Source organism: Corythoichthys intestinalis, chromosome 15, assembly GCF_030265065.1.
Source record: "Corythoichthys intestinalis isolate RoL2023-P3 chromosome 15, ASM3026506v1, whole genome shotgun sequence".
NCBI lineage: Eukaryota > Metazoa > Chordata > Actinopteri > Syngnathiformes > Syngnathidae > Corythoichthys > Corythoichthys intestinalis.
The window spans coordinates 18,795,405-18,820,366 of NC_080409.1; the positions used below are offsets into that span (position 1 = coordinate 18,795,405).

Genomic DNA, 24,962 nt, shown 5'->3' on the forward strand with positions numbered 1-24,962 from the left:
ATCGAGTAACCGGATAAAACATATTCTTTTTAGGTAAAGAGCAATTATAAATATAGATGAGAAAACAACATTTCATCTAATATTGAACCATTTTCAGTCAATCAATGTCTTTATTTTCGATGTGCATTGTTGAAAACAGTCAACAATTGCATTTCAAATGTGACTTAAAAAAAAAAAGGAAAGAAAGAACAAACTTTTAGATCTTATAAAAAATATATTTCTTACCTAAAAATGTCATTACGCTTGATAACACACATCACTTAAAAGTTAGGTGTTTTTCCCACGTATTTCAATTGAATTTCCAGTTTTCCACTTGTGTCAAGCTATAAGTTCTAGTTAAGTTTTAAGTTAGTCTAAACTGTAAGTCCTGATAGGATTTTGAGTTTTTGCAGTGTTCAAAATAAATGTTGCGCTGTATTGGAGCACATTAAGCACCAGTGCTACTTGGTGTTTTATCCAGCTAAGACTACTGAGCTAAAATTGACAGTTAGCATTACTAAGTTTTTATTTTACACCCTAATCACTCTACAGCGCTGATGTCACAGATTAAATAAAGCCTGTATGTAAGAGTTAGCCACGCATCGACAGTAGTCATAATGAATAGAAACCTAGCCCTCCCCAGGGATAACTTTACATGAGCGAGTGACAGTAACGTTAATCTTATTTATGAGCGCTGAGAAGTGTACTGCTTTAAGATGGCGGCTGTTTTATTAACGCCGCCGAGTCGGTCATTTCGCATCTGGTTCTACGTACATGTGATATCAATGACACGCATCAGACGCTACTTGCTTCCACCGTATGCCGGCTGCAGTAAGGTTTTTTTTTTTTTTATTGCTTCTTCCTCTACGCATGTGACGTCAGCACGTTGTCCCGCATTAAAAGTAGTCCGGGCAAAACGTGATGCTTATAGCTGGCAAAATGAAACGATTCCTCGAGGTGAATAACATTACTCGGATCAGTTTTTAAACTCGAGTTACTCAAGTTGCTCGAGTATTCGTTTAAGCTCTACTTTATATTATAATGTATTATTACGTGTATACATATCATAGTATACTTTAATATTAATGCTACATAGTACATATTTTTATTTATTTATTTTTAGTTTTTTTTTAAGAATTGTTTTGAATCATGTTGAAGTCAGTCTTCTAAATTTGTTTACATTCCATTCTTTTGCACTAGTTAATGCAATCAGCAATTGACCTCATTATTTATTTGTGATTTATTATTGTTATTTATGTGCTTATTTGTACTTTGATAAAGAATTTAAGTGTTCCAATTTTTTTTAATGTGAATTAATAAGCGTCAACAAAAAAATTTCTAGATTAGGAAAAAAAAAGGATGAAAATTATTAGAATAGTCGACAAATCGTTAACAAAAGTCTGCTAACTAATCGGGAGAAAAATAGTTATTTGGGGCAGCCCTAGATGATTGACAGTTCATTGTGTAAGTAAGAAGCTGTTTTCAGCAGCGTGAGGCGATTTGAGTGGACTCACTCAATGAAGCGTTTAATAAGGACAAGCATTTTTCTATGTTGTTTTAAAATAACTCACATTATGTAGGCGGCACAGTGGGACAGTAACATGTTTAAAACTTTAGTTAAAAAAAACAAAAGAAAAAATTTTTTTTGGTATTGGATCGGTACTGTATCGGCAGATTCTCAAAATCAGGTGAATCGTACTCGGGTGAAAAAATATGCGATTGGGACATCCCTAATTACAATAGTTGTTCTTCTACACTGACATTTGACCATTTTCTAAAGCCAGGAATTTTATTTATTTATTTATTTTATTTGTTTATTTATTTTTTGCAGCGATTTTAGGCGTTTAGTGATTGTATAGGTTTAGGATCTGGGCATACTTCAGTCATCAGGATCTGAGGAATGTAGACGGGAGAACTTCCTTCTTTTTGTTTCTCACTGTCTGTGTTTTTCTAGTGCTCTCTTTGACACCCTTTGTTGTTTTATGTCCGCCCTCCTTTCTCTCTTTTCACCTCGTTAAAACCATCTGCAGGTGGGAGCCACTCTGGTGGAGTAAAACTGGTGTACAAAGCAAATAGCCTGCTTTTTTGTGTCACTTCACTCTTTATCCAAGAAGTTTTTCATGAAAGACGCAAAATTTATGTTTCAAGCGTTTGCTTTGGTTTAGCGAAAGTATGAACCTCTCCCGCCCAATAATTTGTCTCTTGTGATCATCCATTTTTTTTTTTTAAACCAACCTGTTGTTGTATCTTGTGGTTTTGAGCGAAAGAGTCAAGGAATATCTTTTGCAGCGACAAAAGCAAAAGTGGATTTTTCTTGGCTCTAGGCTCAAAAGAGAATGACTCGTTTTTCCAACAATAAATGATTGTAGTAAGCCTGTGGTGTGTAAACATGCTCTGATAGGCAGGCTGGCCCTGGTCACAGCGTACACAGCAAAGGCCATGTGGGCCCATGAGGTTTGCGGTTCAGCCTGACTAATTGTCTCTTTCTTCTATTTTTCCACTCATGTCTTCTAACACCCACTTTTCACAAGTTCTTTTACCACCATAGGCAGTGCGAAAGTCCTGTATTACAACCCGTGTTGTAAGTGTTAGTAATAAATATGGCATTTGTTATGAGTGACTGTGTTTTTCTTCAATTTAAACTTGTGGCTTCAGAATGGAAAATGTGGTGCCTTAAAGCAAACAGATGCAGTCTCTCCTTAGGACAAGTGATTCCAAAAAAACTTCTTGAATACATGGAATCGTTGTGCAAGTTCATTTAACTTGACAACAATTATGTAATAGTGTTAGGAAGAAGAACCATCCAGTTATTTTATGTAAGTGCCGCTCATGAATGCTGCCTTTCATTTTATTTTTGCAATTGAGTGTTGCCCCTGCGATATGCAGGGATGCCAACTGTTCCGTTTTTTTGGCCGTATTTTGCTACAAGCAGTTGCCATGTGTTTTGCTGTTAAACCTAGGTCAAAATTGTTCTTCTCTTGTGAGAGGGTATAGCATGTTGTGTGTTAATTTGACTTTGAGTGTGCCTGCTGGCCCCGCGAGCAAGTAAGCAGGCCAGTGAATGAGCAAGTGGTATTCATGCAGCGCTATGACCAATTGGGTGGTTCTCATGAAGCTGTCCTAAACTATGTCTTTGAAGATATTAGAGGTATAGTCATTAAAACCTAAAATAGTTCATTTCTAGTTGAACGATTATATATAGTCCAGTCCATGATTTGTTACCGAAAAGGCATTGTTTTTTTTTTGTTTTTTTTTAAAACTGATTTTAGTCGTAAATTCATTACTGTAATGCGTCTGTGAAAAGCTAATACAATTTCACCTCAATGCAGCATCATATTAAATAAATTTCATTAAAAAATATACACATTTGTTTATGGTTTAGCAGATTATGATAAACTATAATAATTGTTTACTTTGTATGAAACAATAAGGAAAATGTAGTTTACAAGCATGCAGCCTGTTGCACCAAGTTCGTGGTCCCGTCATAATTGTAGTTTTTTATTTTTTTTTATTTTTTTTAATTTTTTTTTTTTTTTAATAGTTATTTTGAACCATAATAAACCACAAAGATGGCTACAGGGTAAGCTTGTTTGGCCCTATTTGATATTGTTAATACTGTTTAAGTCTGTTTATCAGTGGTTGACAATATAAATGGCCCGGTGGCCCAGATGTACTTTTAAAACCGTCAAGGCCACCAGAATGCTCCAACTACTGGCTCGGTGAGGCCAGTAAAAATAATGTGTCAATTAAAAAAATATATATATATATTTTACGTTGATTCCCAGTGGATCCATGGTTTGATTACGTTTCGTAATCCCGATCAGAGACAACAATACTGTCTATGCAGCCAGCCATTGCTCTCCCGGGGCATAAACACACCACCTCACTCGCTCTGCTGATGATTCATTGTCAGTATCTCAGTACCCACCTAATGTCATACTACGAGACGACATGCTGCTGAAACCCCCAGCACCTGGTCAAACACGTGGGGGGGGAAATGACCACTCAAGAAAGAGAAAGTCAACAGAGGGGTTGAGGGAAAACGAAATCCAATATGAAAAGAAAAGGGACAGTTTCAGTCCCAGTTGTGAGAACGCTGGAATTGGCTCAGTTACGATGAGACAAAAAAAGAAGTTAACTGTTAGGTGTGCAGATCAATGCCCACAAATGCAGACAAGTAAGTTAGAGAAAAGTTAACAAGCATGAAACCTATGATATGAGCATGTGATAATTAATCCGGGTGACTGGAGAAAATAATATCGTCGTCATGACAGTCTAGCTTGAAAATTCTTAACCATAATTGCCTTCGTCATCTCTTTAACTTCTAAATTGTTACCTCAACCGAGCCGGGGGAGACTTCAAGAGGGCGGTAAGGGGAAGAGAGAAAAGCTTCGCCCAGGCAAGGGCTCTCCCACAGGCCCGCCTTCCTCTGGATCTCCCAAGAAATTATTATTATTATTATTATTTTTTTTTTGCGTGTGTTTATTTTCCGAAAACATTAAAATATGTATAAGTGGTCAGTGGAGTCGATTCGGGTTTATTCAGGTTGCTGCTTGTGTTATTCGTGTTCCAGGTTGGTGCACCCCGTAAAGTTGAAAATGGGTAAATGCTGACCCCACATGCTAGTTTGTTACACTCTGACGTTACACAGAAATAATTTTAAAAAAATCATGAACATCATTTTAGCGCAAAACTCTCACACTAGATTAATGTTTTTGCACCGTTTTGCTGCACTTTCCATTAAGTCTATCTAAAAAAAATGTTATTCGTATTATTAAAGCAAATTGTTCTTTTGTTGTTGTGATTACAGGGATCAATAACTTACGTGTTGACCTGGGTCAGTGGTTTTGATAGTGGGCCTAGTGAACTTCAAAAGCCACTGCCCCAGAGGGCCAGTGTCTAATTTCACGTATTGTCTACCCCTGTTTAACATATAGCTTCAAACGGTTGAAGAAAATTACTGAGTCATTATAGTATTCTGCTATTTCAAGATAGCTTTGATAGATGTCCTTCTTAACTGTAATGCATATCCTTCAAGAGAATCACCCAATAACTTTGAATTCTACAGCCCTCCTCTTTAGTCAACAAAGTGACTCAATGATAAATGCACTGAATGAAAGGAAGAACTCTTCCTTTCACAAAATTTGAGCATAAATGATTGCATAGACACACATAAAACAAGTGGAGCCAGGAAATAAATTTTGGATGCACGTATTTGTTTGGCAGCTGTCACATCACAATTTTACACATCTCATTTTTAGTGAGTCACATATTCACATGACTAACCAACTCTTACTGCCAACAATGATCTCATTGTTTAGTTGACCCCCCCCCCAAAAAAAAAAATTAAAAAAAATGGGAAAAGAGAAACCGGAAAAGAGATAAATCCACAGCTCCTTTGAGTTACAAATAACAACAATGGGTTGATAGCACATGATTGTAGTATATTTCTTTGGGTTCTTGCCATCCTGTTATTATTGAAATATGTATTGTCACTGTACAGGTATGATGCCCTCTACTGTAACACTGAAGACATTGCAGACAAACCATTTCTTTGTTTTTAACATCATATTAAATCTCATATTTGCTGTCAGCATTGTTGAATGTTGATACTGAAACTGTATAACAATGAATTTGATACATCGTGTTTCTCTTTTTCTCTCTCCTATGTAATTTTATGTAATCTCAGTTTTCGATTTTGTTCGCCAAGTATTCTGGGTTGCTTTGATTTTCGAGTTTGGGCACATCATTTTACTATTGTTTCTAGCCCAAGCCACAGTTGAAGACTTCCAGATTCGACCTCATGCCCTGTATGTCCACTCCTACAAAGCCCCCACCTTTTGTGACTACTGCGGGGAGATGCTATGGGGACTTGTTCGACAGGGGCTTAAATGTGAAGGTTAGATACAGACGTACATGCATAGACATCAATGTTAATTCCATATCAATGTAAACGTACAAAAACTATTAATCATCAGGCTTTTGGATCTTATTGTAGAAAGTACTTTATACATTAGACTCCAAAGTAGATTTTACTGGACTGGTGATGTTTAACATTCAGCTCATTGGTGTGTTGCCAAAAAGCTTATTTGATTTCAGTAACATAAAATGTCTGTTATTAATGTATCAATACTGAGTCTTGTAGTTATTGCAATTTATCAGCAGAGCCATCTTGTGGCTGACTTAAATCCCTGCTACCCCACTGGCTGTATGTCACGTTGTAACACTTCTAAGATGCTTTTGTTTGTGTGTCAGGATGTGGGCTAAACTACCACAAGCGCTGCGCTTTTAAGATTCCAAATAACTGTACTGGTGTGAGGAAGAGGAGATTGTCCAATGTCTCGCTGCCAGGACCGTCGCTCTCTGTTCCCCGACCAGTACCTGCAGAGAATACAGCAGTTGTCTTGGATGAGGTGGGTTCCCATTAGAAGTTGCAAGCTGCAATTTCTGTGCAATTTCCATTGTAGATTTAGACATGATCACAAAACTCAACTATGCTGTTAATTTTTTAATTACTTGTGTGATATGAATGAATGAAGTGATTGCAGTCATCCTTTGTTTTTTAAATGGAATGAAAATGAATTCCCCCACATTGGGAGGTATCAGAATTCCACTTGTTTGCCTTTTTGTTGTTGTGGTTTTGTATACAATCATTTTTTTAATCTTAGTTATTCATGGACGTAATTTGGTTATATTCTAGGGTTATACAAAGGTATACGCATTGATCCTTGAGCCCGATTTTTTCAGTTTATTCACACATCATTCAAGGTATACTGTACATGGTCATATACAAGCAGTTCATATGTATCATTAAATAGGTGTTTTTTCAAAAAATGAACTTTGGTTCCTTACTTTGGCTATATTTTAGGCCTGTTGCTGCCACTCATGCATAAAATTTAGTTGAACTGCATGCATTCTTCACTGAGGCCGTATGAATTAGTTCTGCATAAGCTGCTGTAAAATATTCTGCTTTTGTCTGACTCCTTGTGAAATGCTTCCAAGTAATGTAATTATGCAAATGACAAATACATGCATCAATAAATGCTGAATGTATGCTTCTACTTTGTTGGACGCCTTTAAATGGCTTAACTCATTGAATGCCTTAGTGCCTGGGTTCACTAAATCCTGACCTCGGTGCCACTTTTCCTGTCGTGTTTTCCACGTCTGTCTCCCCTAACACACCTGAATCAAATGATTCTGTCATCAGCAACCTCTCCAGAAGCCTGATAATGATCCTCATTATTTTAATTCAGGTGTGTTGGAGGAGGGAGACATGGTAAACACGACAGGAAAAGTGACATCGAGGTCCGGATTTAGTGAACCCTGCCTTAGACCAGTGATCTCTAAACTGTTCCACATAGGGCCGCAGTGGGTGCAGGATTTCATTCCAACGAAACAAGACCACACCTTTTCACCAGTCTAGTGTTTTATAAGTGTAATCAGTTGATTGCAGTCAGGTGCTGCTTGTTTTAGTAGAAACCACATTGGTTAAAAGGTCTGTGCATGATCGTTATGAACAAAAACCAGGACCCACAGCGGCCCTCTAGGACCGGTTTGGAGACCTCTGCCTTAGGCAGTGCCAGGCATCCAATCCAATTTTGACTAGGAGGGGCAAATGAACATCAATGGCACTGAAACCATGACACAGCTCGTCCTCCCAATATATTAATGAATTAGACATCTATCATTGTCAGTGGCAGCCAATGACTTAATTCTGAAGTGAAACTGTTGACAAACATTCTTGAATTGACTGTTAAGATTTCATTCCATTTGAGCTAAGCAATGGTTTAATTTCTCTGCTTCATCTTTGCCATGTGATTATAAAATGTTTTACCGTGTCCAGTGCTCCTCCAAGTTGCTATTCTTCCATCATTTACCTTACCAATACCTGCATCCGCAGCAGCAGCAGAAGTCTCATCAAGAAGCAGGGAAGAGAATCCTGTCCTGGAGTGGCAGGCCTATCTGGATGGAGAAGATGGTTCTAGGTCGGGTTAAGGTGCCTCACACCTTTGCCATTCACACCTACACTCGACCCACTATCTGCCAGTACTGCAAGCGTCTGCTTAAGGGAATCTTTCGACAGGGAATGCAGTGCAAAGGCAAGATTGCATTTGAGAAAAGTCTATTTTGCTCTTCATGGTTTCTCTGTCATTGAGATAATACCAGTGGTTTTCTAATGCTCTCAACAAGATTGCAGGTTCAATTGTCATAAGCGGTGTGCTTCAAAGGTACCAAGAGACTGTTTGGGTGAAGTTGATTTTAACGGAGGTAAAGTCAATATCACAGCTGTTGCGTTCGAGGTACAGTATATCACAATGACATTTTTAATATGCACAACTTCATCTACATATGTAGAGCCAGCCAGCCCTGGTCCAGAGTCTGATAACACTCTGGATACAATGGAAGTGGACAGCAGTGATATGGAAGGCAGCAGGGGACTGGATGACTCTGAGGAACTCTCCACTCCTGAGGAGAGAATGTTCGACATGGATTCTCCTTTCTTAGATCGGGAAAAAGATGAAGAACCTATTAAGGCTATTAGGTGTGTGGATTATGCATGAATATGAATTTAATATTGTAATCTGACCAATTAACATATTGTGTTGTGTGTGCTTTTAGTGGTTTGACAAATTCATCAAATTTAACTTTAAAAGTTACTGTTTTAAAGTGTACTTTTATGTGCTTGACTATAGCCCTTCCACAAGCACCAACATCCCATTGATGCGGGTGGTCCAGTCAATCAAACACACTAAGAGGCGGAGTTCCACTGTGGTGAAGGAGGGCTGGATGGTTCATTATACCAGCAGAGATAACTTGGTAAGACTGACAACCCCGAAAACTATTAGATAATGTCTTGTCTGCTTAGCTCTCATGCTAAATTTGATTTAGTTCTGCACCCTCTGCACCCTGCAGCACTTAAAAAAAAAATGTTCCTCATGTCAAGTATGAAAGTTCAGCAATTTTATTTTGAAGATTTACTGTACATGAAAACGGTCAGTTTTTCATTTGCACTCATTTTGATTCTGCTCTCTTTGGAACAGAGGAAAAGGCACTACTGGCGACTGGACAGCAAAAGTCTAAGTCTTTTTCAGAATGACACAGGAGCCAAGTTTTACAAAGTAAGCCAAAACTATCATGATTGAGATTTGTTTTTTTGCGTATTAAACCAAACTACAGTACACTGCTAATTATGAGTTTAAAATGCCATATAGCTTACATATCGAGGCAAACTGACCACAGATGTTTATGTGCCTTTTGTATGCATACATATAAACGTTATTATGTTAAAATAATTAATAATAATAATAATAATCTGAGTAAACGGCAGTCTGTTATTTGTGTCATCTTTTTTGGAAATCAAATTATGGTCACCTTAGAATCATGTTGTAAAGCCAGCATGTGTAGTCATTTGTTTTCATGCTTCTTTGCATGCGGGTCAGTTTGATTAGTGCATGGTAGATGGCGAGCTAGTGCACATACGTAATACATACACGGGCTTAATGGAAAAAGGTCAGATGAACGATCATGCAAAAAGATTAAATATGACAAAGAAATCGGAATTGTTCATGAAGTCCTGCAGTCTGAACCTAGTCATAGTTTCATTTAAGTGATAGTAAAACATACAGACATACATCCAACTACAAATATGTAAAATTTGCCTGATCATTAAAGCTTTCAATCAAGGTTTTTATTTTTTATTTGGAGCCTAAAAGCAATTGAGGGTCATTTCCTGCTTACCACTTGGTGATTACAGCGCCACAAAGGCTTAATAACACAGTAATTAGCCACTGAGAACCCAGTGAGGGATAAATACTTCCACATGTGTGTTGATGGTTGTCCAGTGGGTGTCTGGGATGTTTTAATTTTTATTGTTCATGTCACTGTGTATGTTTTAAGACAACGCCTTATGCTCTGGCGAGAGTTGTGATACAGTGGGATGATACGCAGGATGCTTCTGCCTTGTGTGACTGTGAAACAGGTGTTTTTGAATTAAAATGTTATGTCGGACTTGCTGTATTTTGCAGTCCAGCCAGCCTAAAAAAAACTTTGATCGTCTGGGTAACTTTACAGACTTATGTCATATGGCGGACCAAATTGGACATGGGAATAAAATGAATAAAAGTGTAGTTAAATGTGTCATTGATTCATTAAAATACCAGCTCATTTAATGTAAAAACATATAATTACTTCACTATTTAATTAGTTATTTTATGAGAAAAGGGAAAAGCCGATAGGAAGAGAAGAAGAACTAATTAATTCATGACACATGTTGCAGCACTTCATGAAGGTATGTTATCTGTCAAAATCACCCATCAAAGTCAATAGGCAGGACTAACGCTGATCTAATCGAATGCTGTTGTCTGGAGTCTTTCAAAACATTGCAGCAGGCGGGACCTGCTGACCAAGAACATGTAGTGTGCAAAGCAGAGGAGTTTATTGAAATTGTTAGCGTAATTAATGAGCGTAACGCCACATGTCAGATCATGCTTACTGGTTCTGCCTCAATCGTTTATCTCAAATCGACCCATGTTGGTTGGATGTGCTGGGTAACCAATCTGGTGTTAGTCCCACTCAGATGACAAAAGAAATTCATGAAGTACTGCAACACATCTGCATTAAATAATTACTAAATAGTGAAATAATATTTTGTTTTTAGTATTAAATAGACAAGTATTTTAAGGTATTAATGACACGTTTATTTATGTAATTCCTATTTTAATTTATTAATGACACATTTAATGATTTAAAGATTTATTTATATACAGTGAGGAAAATAAGTCTTTGAACACCCTGCAATTTTGCAAGTTCTCTCACTTAGAAATGATGGGCATGTTTGAAATTTTCATGGCAGGTGTGTGTCCACTGTGAGAGACAATCTAAAGAAAAAAAATCCAGAAATCACAGTGTATGATTTTTTAACAATTTATTTGTATTATGCTGCTGCAAATAAGTATTTGAACACCTGTCTATTAGCTAGAATTGTGAGCCTCAAAGACCTGTTAGGCGCCTTTAAAAAGTCCAGGAATAAGTAGAGTTGAGTTGAACTTTTTGACGGTGACTTTTTGACCTGTTTGAGGCTATTAGCTGCATGTAAACACCTGTCCACCCCATACAATCAGAAAGACTCGAATTCCTAACATGGTCAAGACCAAAGAGCTGTCCAAAGACACGAGAGACAGATTTGTAGACCTCTAAAAGGCTGGACAGAGTTACCTAGCAATTGCCCTGCAGTTTGGTGATATAAGATCAACCGTTGGAGCAATTATTAGAAAATGGAAGAACCTAAACATGACTGTCAATCTCCCTCAGACTGGGTCTCCATGCAAAATCTATTTGGTTGGGTGTCAGTGATCTTGAGAATGGTGATGAATCGGCCAAGAACTCCACAAGAGGAGATGGTCAATGACCTGAAACGATTTGGGACCACCATTTCCAAGGTTACTGTTGGTAATAAACTAAAATGTCATGGTTTAAAATCACCCATGACACGGACGTTTTCCCTGCTTAAACCAGCAAATGTCCTGGCCCGTTTTAAGTTTGCCACTGACAATTTGGATGATCCAGAGGAGTCATGGGAGAAAGTCATGTGGTCATATGAGATCAAAATGGGATTTTTTTTTGGTTTTAATTCCACTCTTAGTGTTTGGAGAAAGAAGAATGATGAGTGCCATCCCAACAACACCATCCCTACTGCGAAGCATGGGGGTGGTATCATCATGCTTTGGATGTGTTTTTCTGCATATTGGACTGGACGACTGCACTGTATTAAGGACAGGATGACCAGGGCCGTGTATTGAGATTTTGGGGAATAACCTCCTTCTCTCAGTTAGAGCATAGAAAATGGGTTGTGACTCGGTCTTCCAACATGACAATGTCCTAAAGCAGACAGCCAGAATAACCCAGGAGTGGCTTCGTAAAAAACATATCAAGGTTCTGGAGGGGCCTAGCCAGTCTCCAGACCTAAAACCAAGAGAAAATCTTTGGAGGAAGCTCAAACTCCGTGTTTCTCAGTGACACCCCAGAAACCTGATTGATTTAGAGAAGATCTGTGTAGAGCTGTGGTGCAAAATCCCTGCACAGGTCCGTGCAAACCTGGTGAAAAGTTACAGGAAACGTTTGACCTCTGTAATTGTAATCAAAGGCTACTGTACCAAATACAGTATTAAAATTGATTTTCTCAGGTGTTTAAATACTTATTTACAAAAGAATAAAACAAATAATTTGTTAAAAAAATAATACACTGTGATTTCTGGATTTTCAGTCGACAAGCACCATCCATGGAAATTATAAACCCACCCATCATTTCTAAGTGAGAGAACTTGCAAAATCGCAGTGTTTTCAAATGCTAATTTTCCTCACTGCATTTCATTATGGCCTATTTGGTCCTCCATAAGATCAATCGTGACAGCTAGAGCAGGTTACCAAGTTTTTTTTTTTAGTAATATATGGGTTCCCCACTACGAGCTCTACCTTACTAATATTATTTATTACTATTATTTTGACTAAAAATATTTGTCAATTCAATTGAACTTTGGGATACTTTGAATTACCAGTTTGCCAGACACTGCATCCACCACCACTGATACCGTGTGTATAGAAGACAACTTGCTGTCTTTAAAAAAAAAAAAAAAATTATCACATTCAAATGGTGTTTGTGAAATCTCAACATAGGTTAAGCTTTCTTCAATTGTGATGCTGGATTTTTCTAATTGATTTTCTGACACTTTAGTGCAATGCTGTCTAACATGTATTCAACCTGGGGTACATATTTTACAGTGGCATGCAAAGGTTCAGTCTCCCTAGGCCTAGGGTAAACCTATTCATGCCCGGATTGTTTAACCGCTTTTTAATTTTATGCTGTTTTGGAGAGATGGGGAGCGGGCAACCTAATAGAACTACTTAGTGGTGCTTTATCTATGCTTATTATAGAGATTCAGGGATGTAATTCAATACCTATCCGTATTCAGTTAGCATCAAGTATACAGTGGCATCCAAAAGTTTTACCTCCTTGGGGATGTCCAAAGTTTTGCATGCCACTGTACAATAGAAAAAATCTCAGAGCACACCACCAAATAAATACTTCTTGCATTTGTAAACCAAAATGCATCCACAAAAATAAAGATTTATATGATATAATTGATGATGTCAAATGAGCATTATGTTAAAGATTTGGTATTGGATCTAATTAGATTGTGACGGTGTACTATACATTCCACATGCAAGTTTTGAGACTCATTTAACTGAATGGTGAAGAGACTCAAAACTTACTACTGCTTGTGTACATGTAGAGGTTTTCCAGATACTAAAGTTGTAGTATATCTTAAGCGTATTCCTATAATTTAACACAGATACTCTGCCTTATTGCTCATCAGCATGTGGCCACTCTTCTACCCTCTCTTTGCTTTATACTTCCAATCTGATTACTGGCTGTCGTTCGCGTGGCTCACTTTCCAGGCATGGCTACCATTTTCCCCATTTGGAAACCCCTCGTTTGAAGATGAGACCCCTGTACTTGTGGTTTTCTCTTTTAATGGGGTAAAGGGGCTTCTGTCTGTCTCTTCTGGATTGACCCCTGTCACAGTCAAACGTGCACCCACCCACTAATGCACCACCCTTCAGAACGGTAGTTGCAGCGTCTTTCGTCTTGGTGGCTAGTGGTAGCGCCTGTGGCTCGTGCTCAGATGAGGCCTCTTGCTGGTCCTGCCTTGTAATCAGGGAAACGGAGCGCTTCAGCCCGCCACAGGGCCCGTTCACGTGACCCGGCCCCGCTAACCACAAGCACTTCATCCGATACTCTGTGGTGAGCCACGCGGAAGGGGACAGCGTGTGCCTCTGCTAGTGCAGATTGGTTCAAGCCTCTGTGCATTTGTATTATTCGACCCTCCCTCCTCACTTTGATTTGACAGTGAATATAGAGGAAATGGGGGGGGACTTTTAAAGTTTACTCCGACTGTTATGTGTTCATAAGAAAGAAAGTAAGTGTGAGGAGAAGTTAGGAGTGGGACTGCACTACATTATCAACACTGAGGCTACATCAGACAACTAATGAGCAAGAGGAGTGTGTGAGTTTACAGCCCTTATTTTCTATTGTTTTGAATCTTAAATGTCTGTCTTCCTTTTTGTTTACATTGTTGCTTGAGCAGATTTTATCTTCCAATAATTTATTTTCAATTTCAGAATTAGAATGCATTTATTGTAATTGAATGTACCATTTGTGATTCCAGCAAGAAAACCACATTTTTTAAAATTATCGTTGTCCAATGTTCATATATGGTAGTTTTCTTTCTTCACACATTTTTTAAAAATGTTGAGTTTGTTTAAAGAAAAAAAGGTTACCTTGAACTTCCTGCTCATCTTGACTATGTAGCAGAAATTAGTTGCATAAATTCCAGTATTACTATGCATAAACTATTTTTTTATAAAGTCTGTGCTATCTCTCTTGTAGGAAATCCCTTTGTCTGAGATTCTCCAGGTAGAACAGTGCAGAGATTACAATAATCTGGCCCAAGGAAGCAACCCACACTGCTTTGAGATCATCACAGCCACCATGGTCTACTATGTGGGGGAGAACAATGGCAATCACTATCACAGCCCTGTTCTGGCTGCTTCAGGAGTGGGCATGGAGGTTGCACAAGGTTGGGAGAAGGCCATCAGACAGGCCCTAATGCCAGTCACACCTCAGCCTAGTCTGGCAAGTCTTGCAGGCCCAGGCAAAGATCATAGTAAGTTTAAACTGCAGAAAGATTTTTTCCCCTCCATTTTCACTACCCCATCATGTTCTCTTACTTTTCTTTCTAGTCGGCACCAGTGAGTTTCCAAAATCACATCTTATGAAACAGTGCATACTTGCACCATAGACTCACACTTAAGAAAGCCAGTTTATTACGTAATAAATCGCTTTGTGATGATCTGTGACTCACGTCATGCAGCTGAAATAAGGTTGAAGATTCTATGTGAGCAATTCACCTCTGCTTGTCATTACATAAGGATGCAGTGACCACTGCATGCAATAAATGATGTCTTTTCCCTTTCCAGGAGAGCTGTCCATCAGCATATCTGTGTCCAACTGCCAAATTCAAGAAAATGTGGTTAGTATTTTTGGACAGTACTAACCAAGATGCACAACTTCCATTCAAGCTTGCATTCATGTACGATCAAAGAATTTGAAATTTAGTAAAAGCTTACACTGAAGCTTCCATATCCTTTTTCTCAAGTCAGTTGACTAAAGTCTACCATTTACTTGTGCATTTAGGAAAGTTCCAAAATTGGTCATAGTTGAGATTAGGGCTGCAGCTATCGAATATTTTAGTAATCGAGTAATCGACTGAAAATTCTATCGATTAATCGAGTAATCGGATAAAACAAATATATTTTTAGGTGAAGAGCAATTATAAATATACATGAGAAAACAAGACATTTCATCTAATCTGTCAATCAATGTCTTCATTTTCGATGTATATTGTTGAAAACAGCCAACAATTGCATCTCAGATGTAACTAGAATTTTAAAAAAAGACTAATTCACTGCTTTCACTCAAAAAACTTTTAGATCTTATTAAAAAAAAAAAAAAAAATATATATATATATATATATATATATATATCTTACCTAAAAATGCCGTTACGCTTGATAACACACATCACTTAAAAGTTAGGATTTTTCCCCACGTGTTTCAATTGAATTTCTCTTTGTGTCAAGCCATTTTTAAGTTCTAGTTAAGTTTTAAGTTAGTCTAAACTGTAAGTCCTGATAGGATTTTGAGTTTTTGCAGTGTTCAAAATAAATGTATGATACAGGCTGTATTGGAGCAAATTAGGGAGCAGTGCTACTTGGTGTTTTATCCAGCAATGACTACTGAGCTAAAATTGATAGTTAGCATGATTAAGTTTTTATTTTACATCCTCATCACTCCACAATGCTATGTTATGTTAAAGTCTGTATGTAAGACACGTTAGCCACGCATCGACAGTGGTCATAATTAAATGAAACCTAGCCCTCCGCAGGGCTAACGTTACGTGAGCTAGTAGCGACAGTGACGTTAATCTTATTTATTAGCGCTTAGCGCTCTTTATTAGCGCTTAGCGCTCTACTGCTTTAAGATGGCGGCTGTTTACTACCGCTGCCCAGACGCGGCCGAGTCTGTCATTGCGCATCTAGTTTAACATACATGTGATCTCTATGAGACTTAACAGACGCTACCTGTACCAACGTAGCATCGTGCGGGCTAGTATTTAGCAACGTCGGCGTCGTTTGTGGTGGCTGTCGGCTGCAGTAAGTTTTTTTTTTTCCCTTCTTCCTCTCCGCACGTACCGCATTAAAAGTAGTCCGAGCAAAACGTGATGCTTAGAGCTGTCAAAATAAACGATTACTCGAGGTGAAAAAAGTTACTCGGATCAGTTTTTAAACTCGAGTTACTCGAGTTGCTCGAGTACTCGTTTCAGCTCTAGTTGAGATTGTGTATTTAGTGGCTAACCATTTGCAAACAAACATTGCCAACACTTGAATTGTGTCAATTGTCTTTTTAAACAGGATATTGCCTCGGTGTACCAAATATTCTCAGATGAAGTGCTGGGATCGGGACAATTTGGCATTGTGTATGGAGGTATGTCTGTAGTATAATTTTCAGAAAATGTGCTTTCCAAGTTGTTGAGAAAATTTCATCATTTTTAAAATTATAATTTAGGTAAACACAGGAAGAGCGGCAGAGATGTGGCTATAAAGGTTATTGACAAGATGAGATTCCCTACCAAGCAAGAGAGCCAGCTGAGGAATGAGGTTGCCATTTTGCAGGTGAATGTCTCAAATTACAGTACAATCTTGTTTCTCTAACAGTTTTTTTTCACTCATTAGTGTGTGTTTCTACATGCTGTTTTCAGAATCTCCATCACCCAGGAATTGTCAACCTGGAATGCATGTTTGAGACACCCGAGCGGGTGTTTGTAGTGATGGAGAAGCTGCATGGTGACATGCTGGAAATGATCCTGTCTAGTGAGAAGAGCAAACTGCCTGAACGAATAACGAAGTTTTTAGTTACACAGGTTTGTGTGCAGAAAACCTTTTTTTCACCGCCTGAAATCCTGATGTTTCTTTCCTCATTTACAGTGCCTTGCAAAAGTATTCGGCCCCCTTGAACCTTGCAACCTTTCGCCACATTTCAGGCTTCAAACATAAAGATAGAAAATTTTAATTTTTTGTCAAGAATCAACAACAAGTGGGACACAATCGTGAAGTGGAACTAAATTTATTGGATCATTTAAACTTTTTTAACAAATAAAAAACTGAAAAGTGGGGCGTGCAATATTATTCGGCCCACTTGCGTTAATACTTTGTAGCGCCACCTTTTGCTCCAATTACAGCTGCAAGTCGCTTGGGGTATGTTTCTATCAGTTTTGCACATCGAGAGACTGACATTCTTGCCCATTCTTCCTTGCAAAACAGCTCGAGCTCAGTGAGGTTGGATGGAGAGTGTTTGTGAACAGCAGTCTTCAGCTCTTTCCACAGATTCTCCATTGGATTCAGGTCTGGACTTTGACTTGGCCATTCTAACACCTGGATACGTTTATTTTTGAACCATTCCATTGTAGATTTGGCTTTATGTTTTGGATCATTGTCCTGTTGGAAGATAAATCTCCGTCCCAGTCTCAGGTCTTGTGCAGATACCAACATGTTTTCTTCCAGAATGTTCCTGTATTTGGCTGCATCCATCTTCCCGTCAATTTTAACCATCTTCCCTGTCCCTGCTGAAGAAAAGCAGGCCCAAACCATGATGCTGCCACCACCATGTTTGACAGTGGGGATGGTGTGTTCAGGGTGATGAGCTGTGTTGCTTTTACGCCAAACATATCGTTTTGCATTGTGGCCAAAAAGTTCCATTTTGGTTTCATCTGACCAGAGCACCTTCTTCCACATGTTTGGTGTGTCTCCCAGGTGGCTTGTGGCAAACTTTAAACGAGACTTTTTTATGGATATCTTTGAGAAATGGCTTTCTTCTTGCCACTCTTCCATAAAGGCCAGATTTGTGCAGTGTACGACTGATTGTTGTCCTATGGACAGACTCTCCCACCTCAGCTGTAGATCTCTGCAGTTCATCCAGAGTGATCATGGGCCTCTTGGCTGCATCTCTAATCAGTTTTCTCCTTGTTTGAGAAGAAAGTTGGAAAGGACGGCCGGGTCTTGGTAGATTTGCAGTGGTCTGATGCTCCTTCCATTTCAATATGATGGCTTGCACAGTGCTCCTTGAGATGTTTAAAGCTTGGGAAATCTTTTTGTATCCAAATCCGGCTTTAAACTTCTCCACAACAGTATCTCGGACCTGCCTGGCGTGTTCCTTGGTTTTCATAATGCTCTCTGCACTTTAAACAGAACCCTGAGACTATCACAGAGCGGTTGCATTTATACGGAGACTTGATTACACACAGGTGGACTCTATTTATCATCATCGGTCATTTAGGACAACATTGGATCATTCAGAGATCTTCACTGAACTTCTGGAGTGAGTTTGCTGCACTGAAAGTAAAGGGGCCGAATAATATTGCACGCCCCACTTTTCAGTTTTTTATTTGTTAAAAAAGTTTAAATGATCCAATAAATGTTGTTCCACTTCACGATTGTGTCCCACTTGTTGTTGATTCTTGACAAAAAAATTAAATTTCATATCTTTATGTTTGAAGCCTGAAATGTGGCAAAAGGTTGCAAGATTCAAGGGGGCCGAATACTTTTGCAAGGCACTGTATATCCTCGATATTCTTGTCTTCATTGGATATCTCTAAATCGAATGGCAGGATTGTCATATTTAGATCACATAAATGCATTTTATGTTTGTGGCTCTGCAAACACTCTTGCATTTTGGTGGCTTTCCTGTCTATCATGGTCTCTGTGTCCTATTTATGGTTCGTATTATCTCGCTGCACACAAGCCTCTACTCAAACTCCAGGCTGGTTGATTCTTGTGGTGATCTGATTGTGGGCAATTGTTTATGAGAACAGTCGGTGTGAAATGGGCCTCCTCCCTGGCTTTGGATTACTGGCGGCTGTGTGCGGTGCTTTTGTGGCGTGATTAGAAGAACAGCGGGCTTCTGGGCTTCGGTGAATCCTGGATCTCAAACAGAAGCAGCCCCAGTCACAACAGGGCGCATTAGCTGTGGCAGGTCTTGCTCTGATGTGGCCAGGAGGACGTTTGTCATAGCCAGAGTCAGCATAGAGGAGCCTGGCGTGGTGTGGTTTTGGAAAGAGGCTACAGACAGTCATGCATGAGGGATTACCTCATGAATAGAGACGTGATGATGAAATGACATATTGGTCAAGATCAGTGTTGTTTTTGGCAGCCCTTTTAATTTTTGTCTAAGCCTTTTGGACAAAAATACTTATTAGGCTTAGTCATGTTTCAAAATTTTTTCGTATTCGTTTAGTTTTAGTCAACAATATGTCATACAAATTTCGTTTAGTTTTAGTCGAGTTACTCAAAATGTTTTCGTCTGTCAAATTTAACATTTTTAGTCCAAAAATAAAAAAGCTTTCCAACAATTTCAAATGAATAGTCAAACAAGCACATATTGTAGTGGCTACAAGGGCAACGCCAACTTTGTGATAAAATACACACTTAGCAGGAAAAGCAGTTCAGTGGTACCTCAAAACACGAACACCTCGATATACAGTACGATCCTTTCGACATCCGACGTCAAATTTGATTCGTCGTTTGTCTCGATATGTGACTACATGTTCGAAATACGACTATTTACAACAACATCACAATTGAATTGTTTTTCCGCAAGATGACACCACTTACGATTTTCTTGTGAGAGACCTCAACATGGGTCCCAAGAAGGTTAATGCGGGTGGTGAAAAAAGAAAAAAGTTGACGCTTAGCATTGAAATTAAAGATGGAAATGATAGAAAAATATGAGTGTGGTGTGCACATCACTGAACTGGCTCGGAATATGTCTACGATCATGACCGTCCTTCTCCGACCTCTGGTTGCCAGTCTTTATAAGTTAAGGTGTCAAGTAGTATTATTGTAGCTTTGGCAAAGAAGTCGCTAGCTTCGTCAGGTTTTTAATCATTTATTTCAGAATTTGTGCAACACAACATGGCTACTGTCTGCCGTAACCGACACCAACAACAACCGAAAATCAAAAAAGTAAAAGCTTCTCGTTCTAATGCACCTCTCGCACTTTCTCGTCAGTCACACTGTGCATTCAGGAACAGCATGCAAAACACAACCGCTACATTAGATCCTGATTTGGTACATTATAATCATTATTCCGATTTGTATTTATAATGTATTTGTTTTGCTATGTGTAATTGTACCTGCAATATTTATGAAGGATTTAGGATTAGGATTGGCAGGTTTTTGGGCTGTGGAATGGATGAATGGAATTATAATGAATTTTTATGGGAAAATCCCGCTCGACATACGACCATTTCAACATACAAACCAGGTCTTGGAATGAATTAAATACATATGTAGAGGTACTACTGTACATTATTTTCAGTTAGACCTGCCCAGGAGCCATGAACTGTATGTTAAAAAAAGTTGTCTGAGCGTTTAACATCCTCTAGACTTACTGACCAGAAAAGCCAAGTGGCTCTGCTTTAGACTGGCCAGTGTTTTAAGAGGACGCTTGCCATTCTGAAGCTAATGCGAATGCTTCGCTAACACCAGGATTACATTTAGCGTCTGATGATCGCACATCACACAGCACCTGTAAAGGCCAAAGCAACATTGCATCGTCTCTCTTGCCAAGATAAGAAAATAAATCTTACAGTGTTTCCAAACAACCAAGATGGATCGCAGCGTAGCTTGAGACACATCCTAAACTGCAGTGAGGAGGGAGAAGCTCAGCACATCTCACATGAGTGACACTACCCAAACACTGCTATGATGGAATCTGACGTACTACACGTACAATCTGAAAACGTCACGCATTGTGAACACATGATGGAAACAATGTCGCATTTTTGGCTCGCCAGACGAAAACTGGCATTTGTTTCGTTATGTTCTAGTCTCCCGAGCCATGTTTTTAGCTCGACACATCTTCGGCATGAAAAAATTGTTCGTCGATTAAATATTTTCGTTATTGTAATTGTTGACATAAACAACTAGTCAAGATGAAGTATTAATCGACTGTGCCTACACTTTTCCACATGGCAGCACATAAGAAGATAACAAGTACAGTAACTGATGATGCCACAGGATCCATTCTGTCGATAAAGACAGTTTCCTCTTCAAGAAGGTTTTGAGTTAAATCTGTGTTTTTAAAAAAGAATTAATAATATTGTGCCTTTTGCCATAGATTCTGGTGGCCTTGCGACATCTGCACTTCAAAAACATAGTTCACTGCGACTTGAAGCCTGAGAATGTACTGTTGGCCTCTGCAGAACCTTTTCCCCAGGTAAAAGACGGGGTTTGTGTATATGTGTGCACACGTGAATGTGTTTGTGTGTCCGTGTGCGCCCAAAGGCAAACCTCTCTTCCAACTTCTAGGTAAAGCTGTGTGACTTTGGCTTTGCCCGCATCATTGGTGAGAAGTCTTTCCGCCGGTCAGTTGTGGGCACTCCAGCTTACCTGGCTCCAGAGGTCCTGCGTAGTAAAGGCTACAATCGCTCATTGGACATGTGGTCTGTGGGAGTTATTGTGTACGTTAGCTTGAGCGGGACATTCCCTTTCAATGAGGACGAAGACATCAACGATCAGATTCAGAATGCTGCCTTTATGTACCCTCCTACACCTTGGAAGGACATCTCAGCAGAAGGTAAATATCCTCCAATGTGGCTGAGTTTCAGAGTCATTCTCAGATGCATGGGGCGGGGGGTATCTTGACCGCCTACGTGTCTGAACTTTGCTGCCGTGAAGTTATAATATGAATCCCTTTCAAATTTCCCCAGCCGCCCAAGCAACTGCCCTACCACCTACTAGGGATGCAATAATACTCGATTTTGTTTTGAACCGTTCGATACGCCCTCTTTGATTCAATGCGCAAAAACATTCGATCCAAATGAAAAGCTCCCAAAATGTATTTTCTGAACATTTTCTCGCTAAAATGTGCGGGCCCCAGCCAAAGCTGAGCGCTCTGCCTTGAAAAGTTCAGAGAAAGCTCCTCCATTCCCGCAAGCAGCCCTTCTCCCCTCCTTCCACAAACTGCCTCAAGGGTGGGGTCAAACACACTGCTTTTGTTTGTGACACACAGCGGATCATGGCTAGCGAGAAAAGAAAAAAGTTTGAGGAGGCATCTTCAACGTCTGAAGACGGTACACAAGAAAGCCTGCAAACAGTTTGCTGAAGACATGTCAACAAAGCACATGGATTACTGGAACCATGTCCTATGGTCTGATGAGACGGGCAGGCTTTCTTGTGTACCGTCTTCAGAAGAGGCTTCCTCCTGGGGTGACAGCCATGCACACCAATTTGATGTAGAGTGCGGCGTATGGTCTGAGCACTAACAAGCTGACCCCCCACTTCTTAAATCCCTGCAGCAATGCTGACAGCAATCCTGTAACGAGTCACGTGACATTTTGGAGGGAAAATGACAAGCAATACTCAATCTGGACATTTAGGGACTTATGTAGTTTCTATGGGGTTTACTCACTTTTGTTGCCAGAGGTTTAGATATTAATGGCTATATTTTGAGGGGAATATAATTAACTCTTTTATATAAGCTGCAAACAGACTACTTTTTATTGTGTCAAAGTGTCATTTTGTCAGTGTTGTCCTATGAAAAGATGCTGTATACTTAAATACAGTGGTACCTCTACATACGATCACTTCGACACACGATCTTTTCGACATCCGACGTAAAATTTGAGCCGCCATTTGTTTCTACATCCGACGAGTTGCTCGAAATACGACGACATGACAGCACGGCAAACGAACGCACGGTGGATTTTCTTGTGTGAGAAATCAACACAGTTTTCAAAAAAAGTTGATACAGTTGGAGAAACAAGGAAAAAAGTGATGCTTACCTTTGAAATGAAGATGCAAGTTATAGAAAAATATGAGCTTGGGGTGCGCGTCCCTGAACTGGCTCAACAATACAGCTCCATGGTCCTCTTCCGACCACCGTTCGCCACTATTTATAAGTTAAGGTGACAATTATTATTGTGGTAACATTGCCAAGGAAATCGCCAGCTTCGTCACGTTTTTATCATTTATTTAAGAACTTATCCAACACAAAACGCCCATTGTCTTAAGCAGTTGACCGCTCTCAAGAAAACGAAAGTATTATCTCTACCGCACCGACCTATCTCACTGAGACGTCACCTTCGCGGTGCGTTCAGGGACAGTAAAAAGTGTCCGCCATATTAGAATCCGATTCGTTACATTATTTACAGGAATAATTATTAATTATTCTTCTTATTATTATATTATTCTGAATTATTTATTTATAACTTATTTGTTTTTCTATGTTTAATCGCCATTTGTAACAGTGCCAGCAGTATTTATTAAGAATTTAGTGTATGTTTTTAGGCTTTGGAACGAATTAATGGAATTATAATGTATTCCTATGGGAAAATCCTGCTCGACATACGACCATTTCGACTTACAAACAAGGTCCTGGAACGAATTAAATTCGTATGTAGAGGTACCACTGTATCTGCAGAAATGCGAGGGGTGTACTCACTTTTGTCATACACTGTACCTCACGGTAACAGTACATTACATGATGAACAATGAGTGGCAAATTAAGAACGCTGTACTTTAAACTCGTCCTGTTTATGAAAGTTGATTGTCATATGCTGGTGTTGTGCAATAATGAGCAGACGTGACTTTTGCGCTGTGTGTTAACTTTTTTTAATGCTCTGACAGCACTAGCGCACTTGACACTAACATTGAATAGCAACCTAGATGTTAGTCCAATGCCATTGGCTGCGTGAGCCCAGGGTGATCATGGGACACGTAGTCTATATACTACATCAATGAATTAAAAACCGCCATGGCTGAATGGACGTTAAGCAGGCCAAATCAATCCATACCAGTGACTATAGATAATGCTGCAAATATTGTTAATTCAGTACACACACACACAGATGGACTCGGACAACAAATAGAATGTTTTGCCTATGTGGTAAAACTTAGCTGCTAAGAGAGCTGTAGCAATCAAGTGTGCCCCATCTCACTTTACAAACAGTAACAGTAACAAGATTGTTCTCAGTACTTTTGTACAAAATTTCTTCAGATCAGTCAGAAGTAAGCACATAAATATTATGCACTAAAATGCATGTTTATATGATGGGATTATTTTTGCTTATTAGCAAAATAAAAAAAACATCGGAAAAAAAAATACCACTTGTATTTTTTATTTGAGAGCATTAAATGTATTGAATCGAATTGAAAATCGTGTCCCTCGTATTGAAAATCGTACCGAACCGTGACTTAACTGTATCGTTGCATCCCTACCTACCACCTACACTGATTGATCTGTAAAACAAGTACACCAAATTAAGTACCATTATACTTTGTATAGTTAATTGCACTTATTATATAGAGAAACATTGACAGCATACCTCAAGCCATTTTTAACTAGTGTGGGGTTGGTGTATTCTACATACAGTACTTGAATGTTTCAGATCATTTCTACGCTCACAACTTTGCGGAAATCCTTTCTGTGTCAATTTTACTTTTATTTCAGCTTTGAAAATTTACATGGGCACTGGAAGTCACTCACAGCAGTGGGTGCTGAGGATCTTTTTAAGCGTTTCCCATAAAAAAAATTTTTTTTTAAAAGCCGTTTCGGTTCAAATTTGTGTTATCTTCATACAAGGGGTGCACAATGGCAGTACACACGCATGCTGGATAGTTTACGTACTACTACTTGGCTACTACAAAGGCAGCGTTCTATTTCACCTAGTTTGTGTTGGAGTTTTTGTATTGGAAATAAAAGTGCCCATGTATTATAACGCAAATCAATGCAGCTAGACGGCGAAATAACACACAAACCGATTAAAAAACTAAAAGTTCGAATAGGCCTCAGTTTAACACCCCCTTTTC

At 39.0% G+C, this 24,962-nt stretch overlaps 1 protein-coding gene across 4 annotated transcripts in view; it reads left to right on the forward strand.

Moving 5' to 3' along the window:
- The window catches only part of prkd3 (protein kinase D3), a 62,549-nt gene that overhangs the window by 31,286 nt on the left and 6,301 nt on the right, over positions 1 to 24,962 (forward strand). For 3 of the 4 annotated variants that reach the window (XM_057859439.1, XM_057859441.1, XM_057859442.1), the window contains 14 exons: positions 5,747 to 5,878; positions 6,235 to 6,392; positions 7,880 to 8,078; positions 8,170 to 8,247; positions 8,335 to 8,521; positions 8,673 to 8,796; positions 9,021 to 9,098; positions 14,426 to 14,702; positions 15,016 to 15,068; positions 16,509 to 16,581; positions 16,663 to 16,769; positions 16,856 to 17,017; positions 21,271 to 21,369; positions 21,462 to 21,729. In XM_057859439.1, the coding sequence (XP_057715422.1) occupies positions 5,747 to 5,878; positions 6,235 to 6,392; positions 7,880 to 8,078; positions 8,170 to 8,247; positions 8,335 to 8,521; positions 8,673 to 8,796; positions 9,021 to 9,098; positions 14,426 to 14,702; positions 15,016 to 15,068; positions 16,509 to 16,581; positions 16,663 to 16,769; positions 16,856 to 17,017; positions 21,271 to 21,369; positions 21,462 to 21,729 (1,995 nt within the window). The remainder of the gene's footprint in view (positions 1 to 5,746; positions 5,879 to 6,234; positions 6,393 to 7,879; positions 8,079 to 8,169; positions 8,248 to 8,334; positions 8,522 to 8,672; positions 8,797 to 9,020; positions 9,099 to 14,425; positions 14,703 to 15,015; positions 15,069 to 16,508; positions 16,582 to 16,662; positions 16,770 to 16,855; positions 17,018 to 21,270; positions 21,370 to 21,461; positions 21,730 to 24,962) is intronic. The other variant, XM_057859440.1, reaches the window with a different exon arrangement.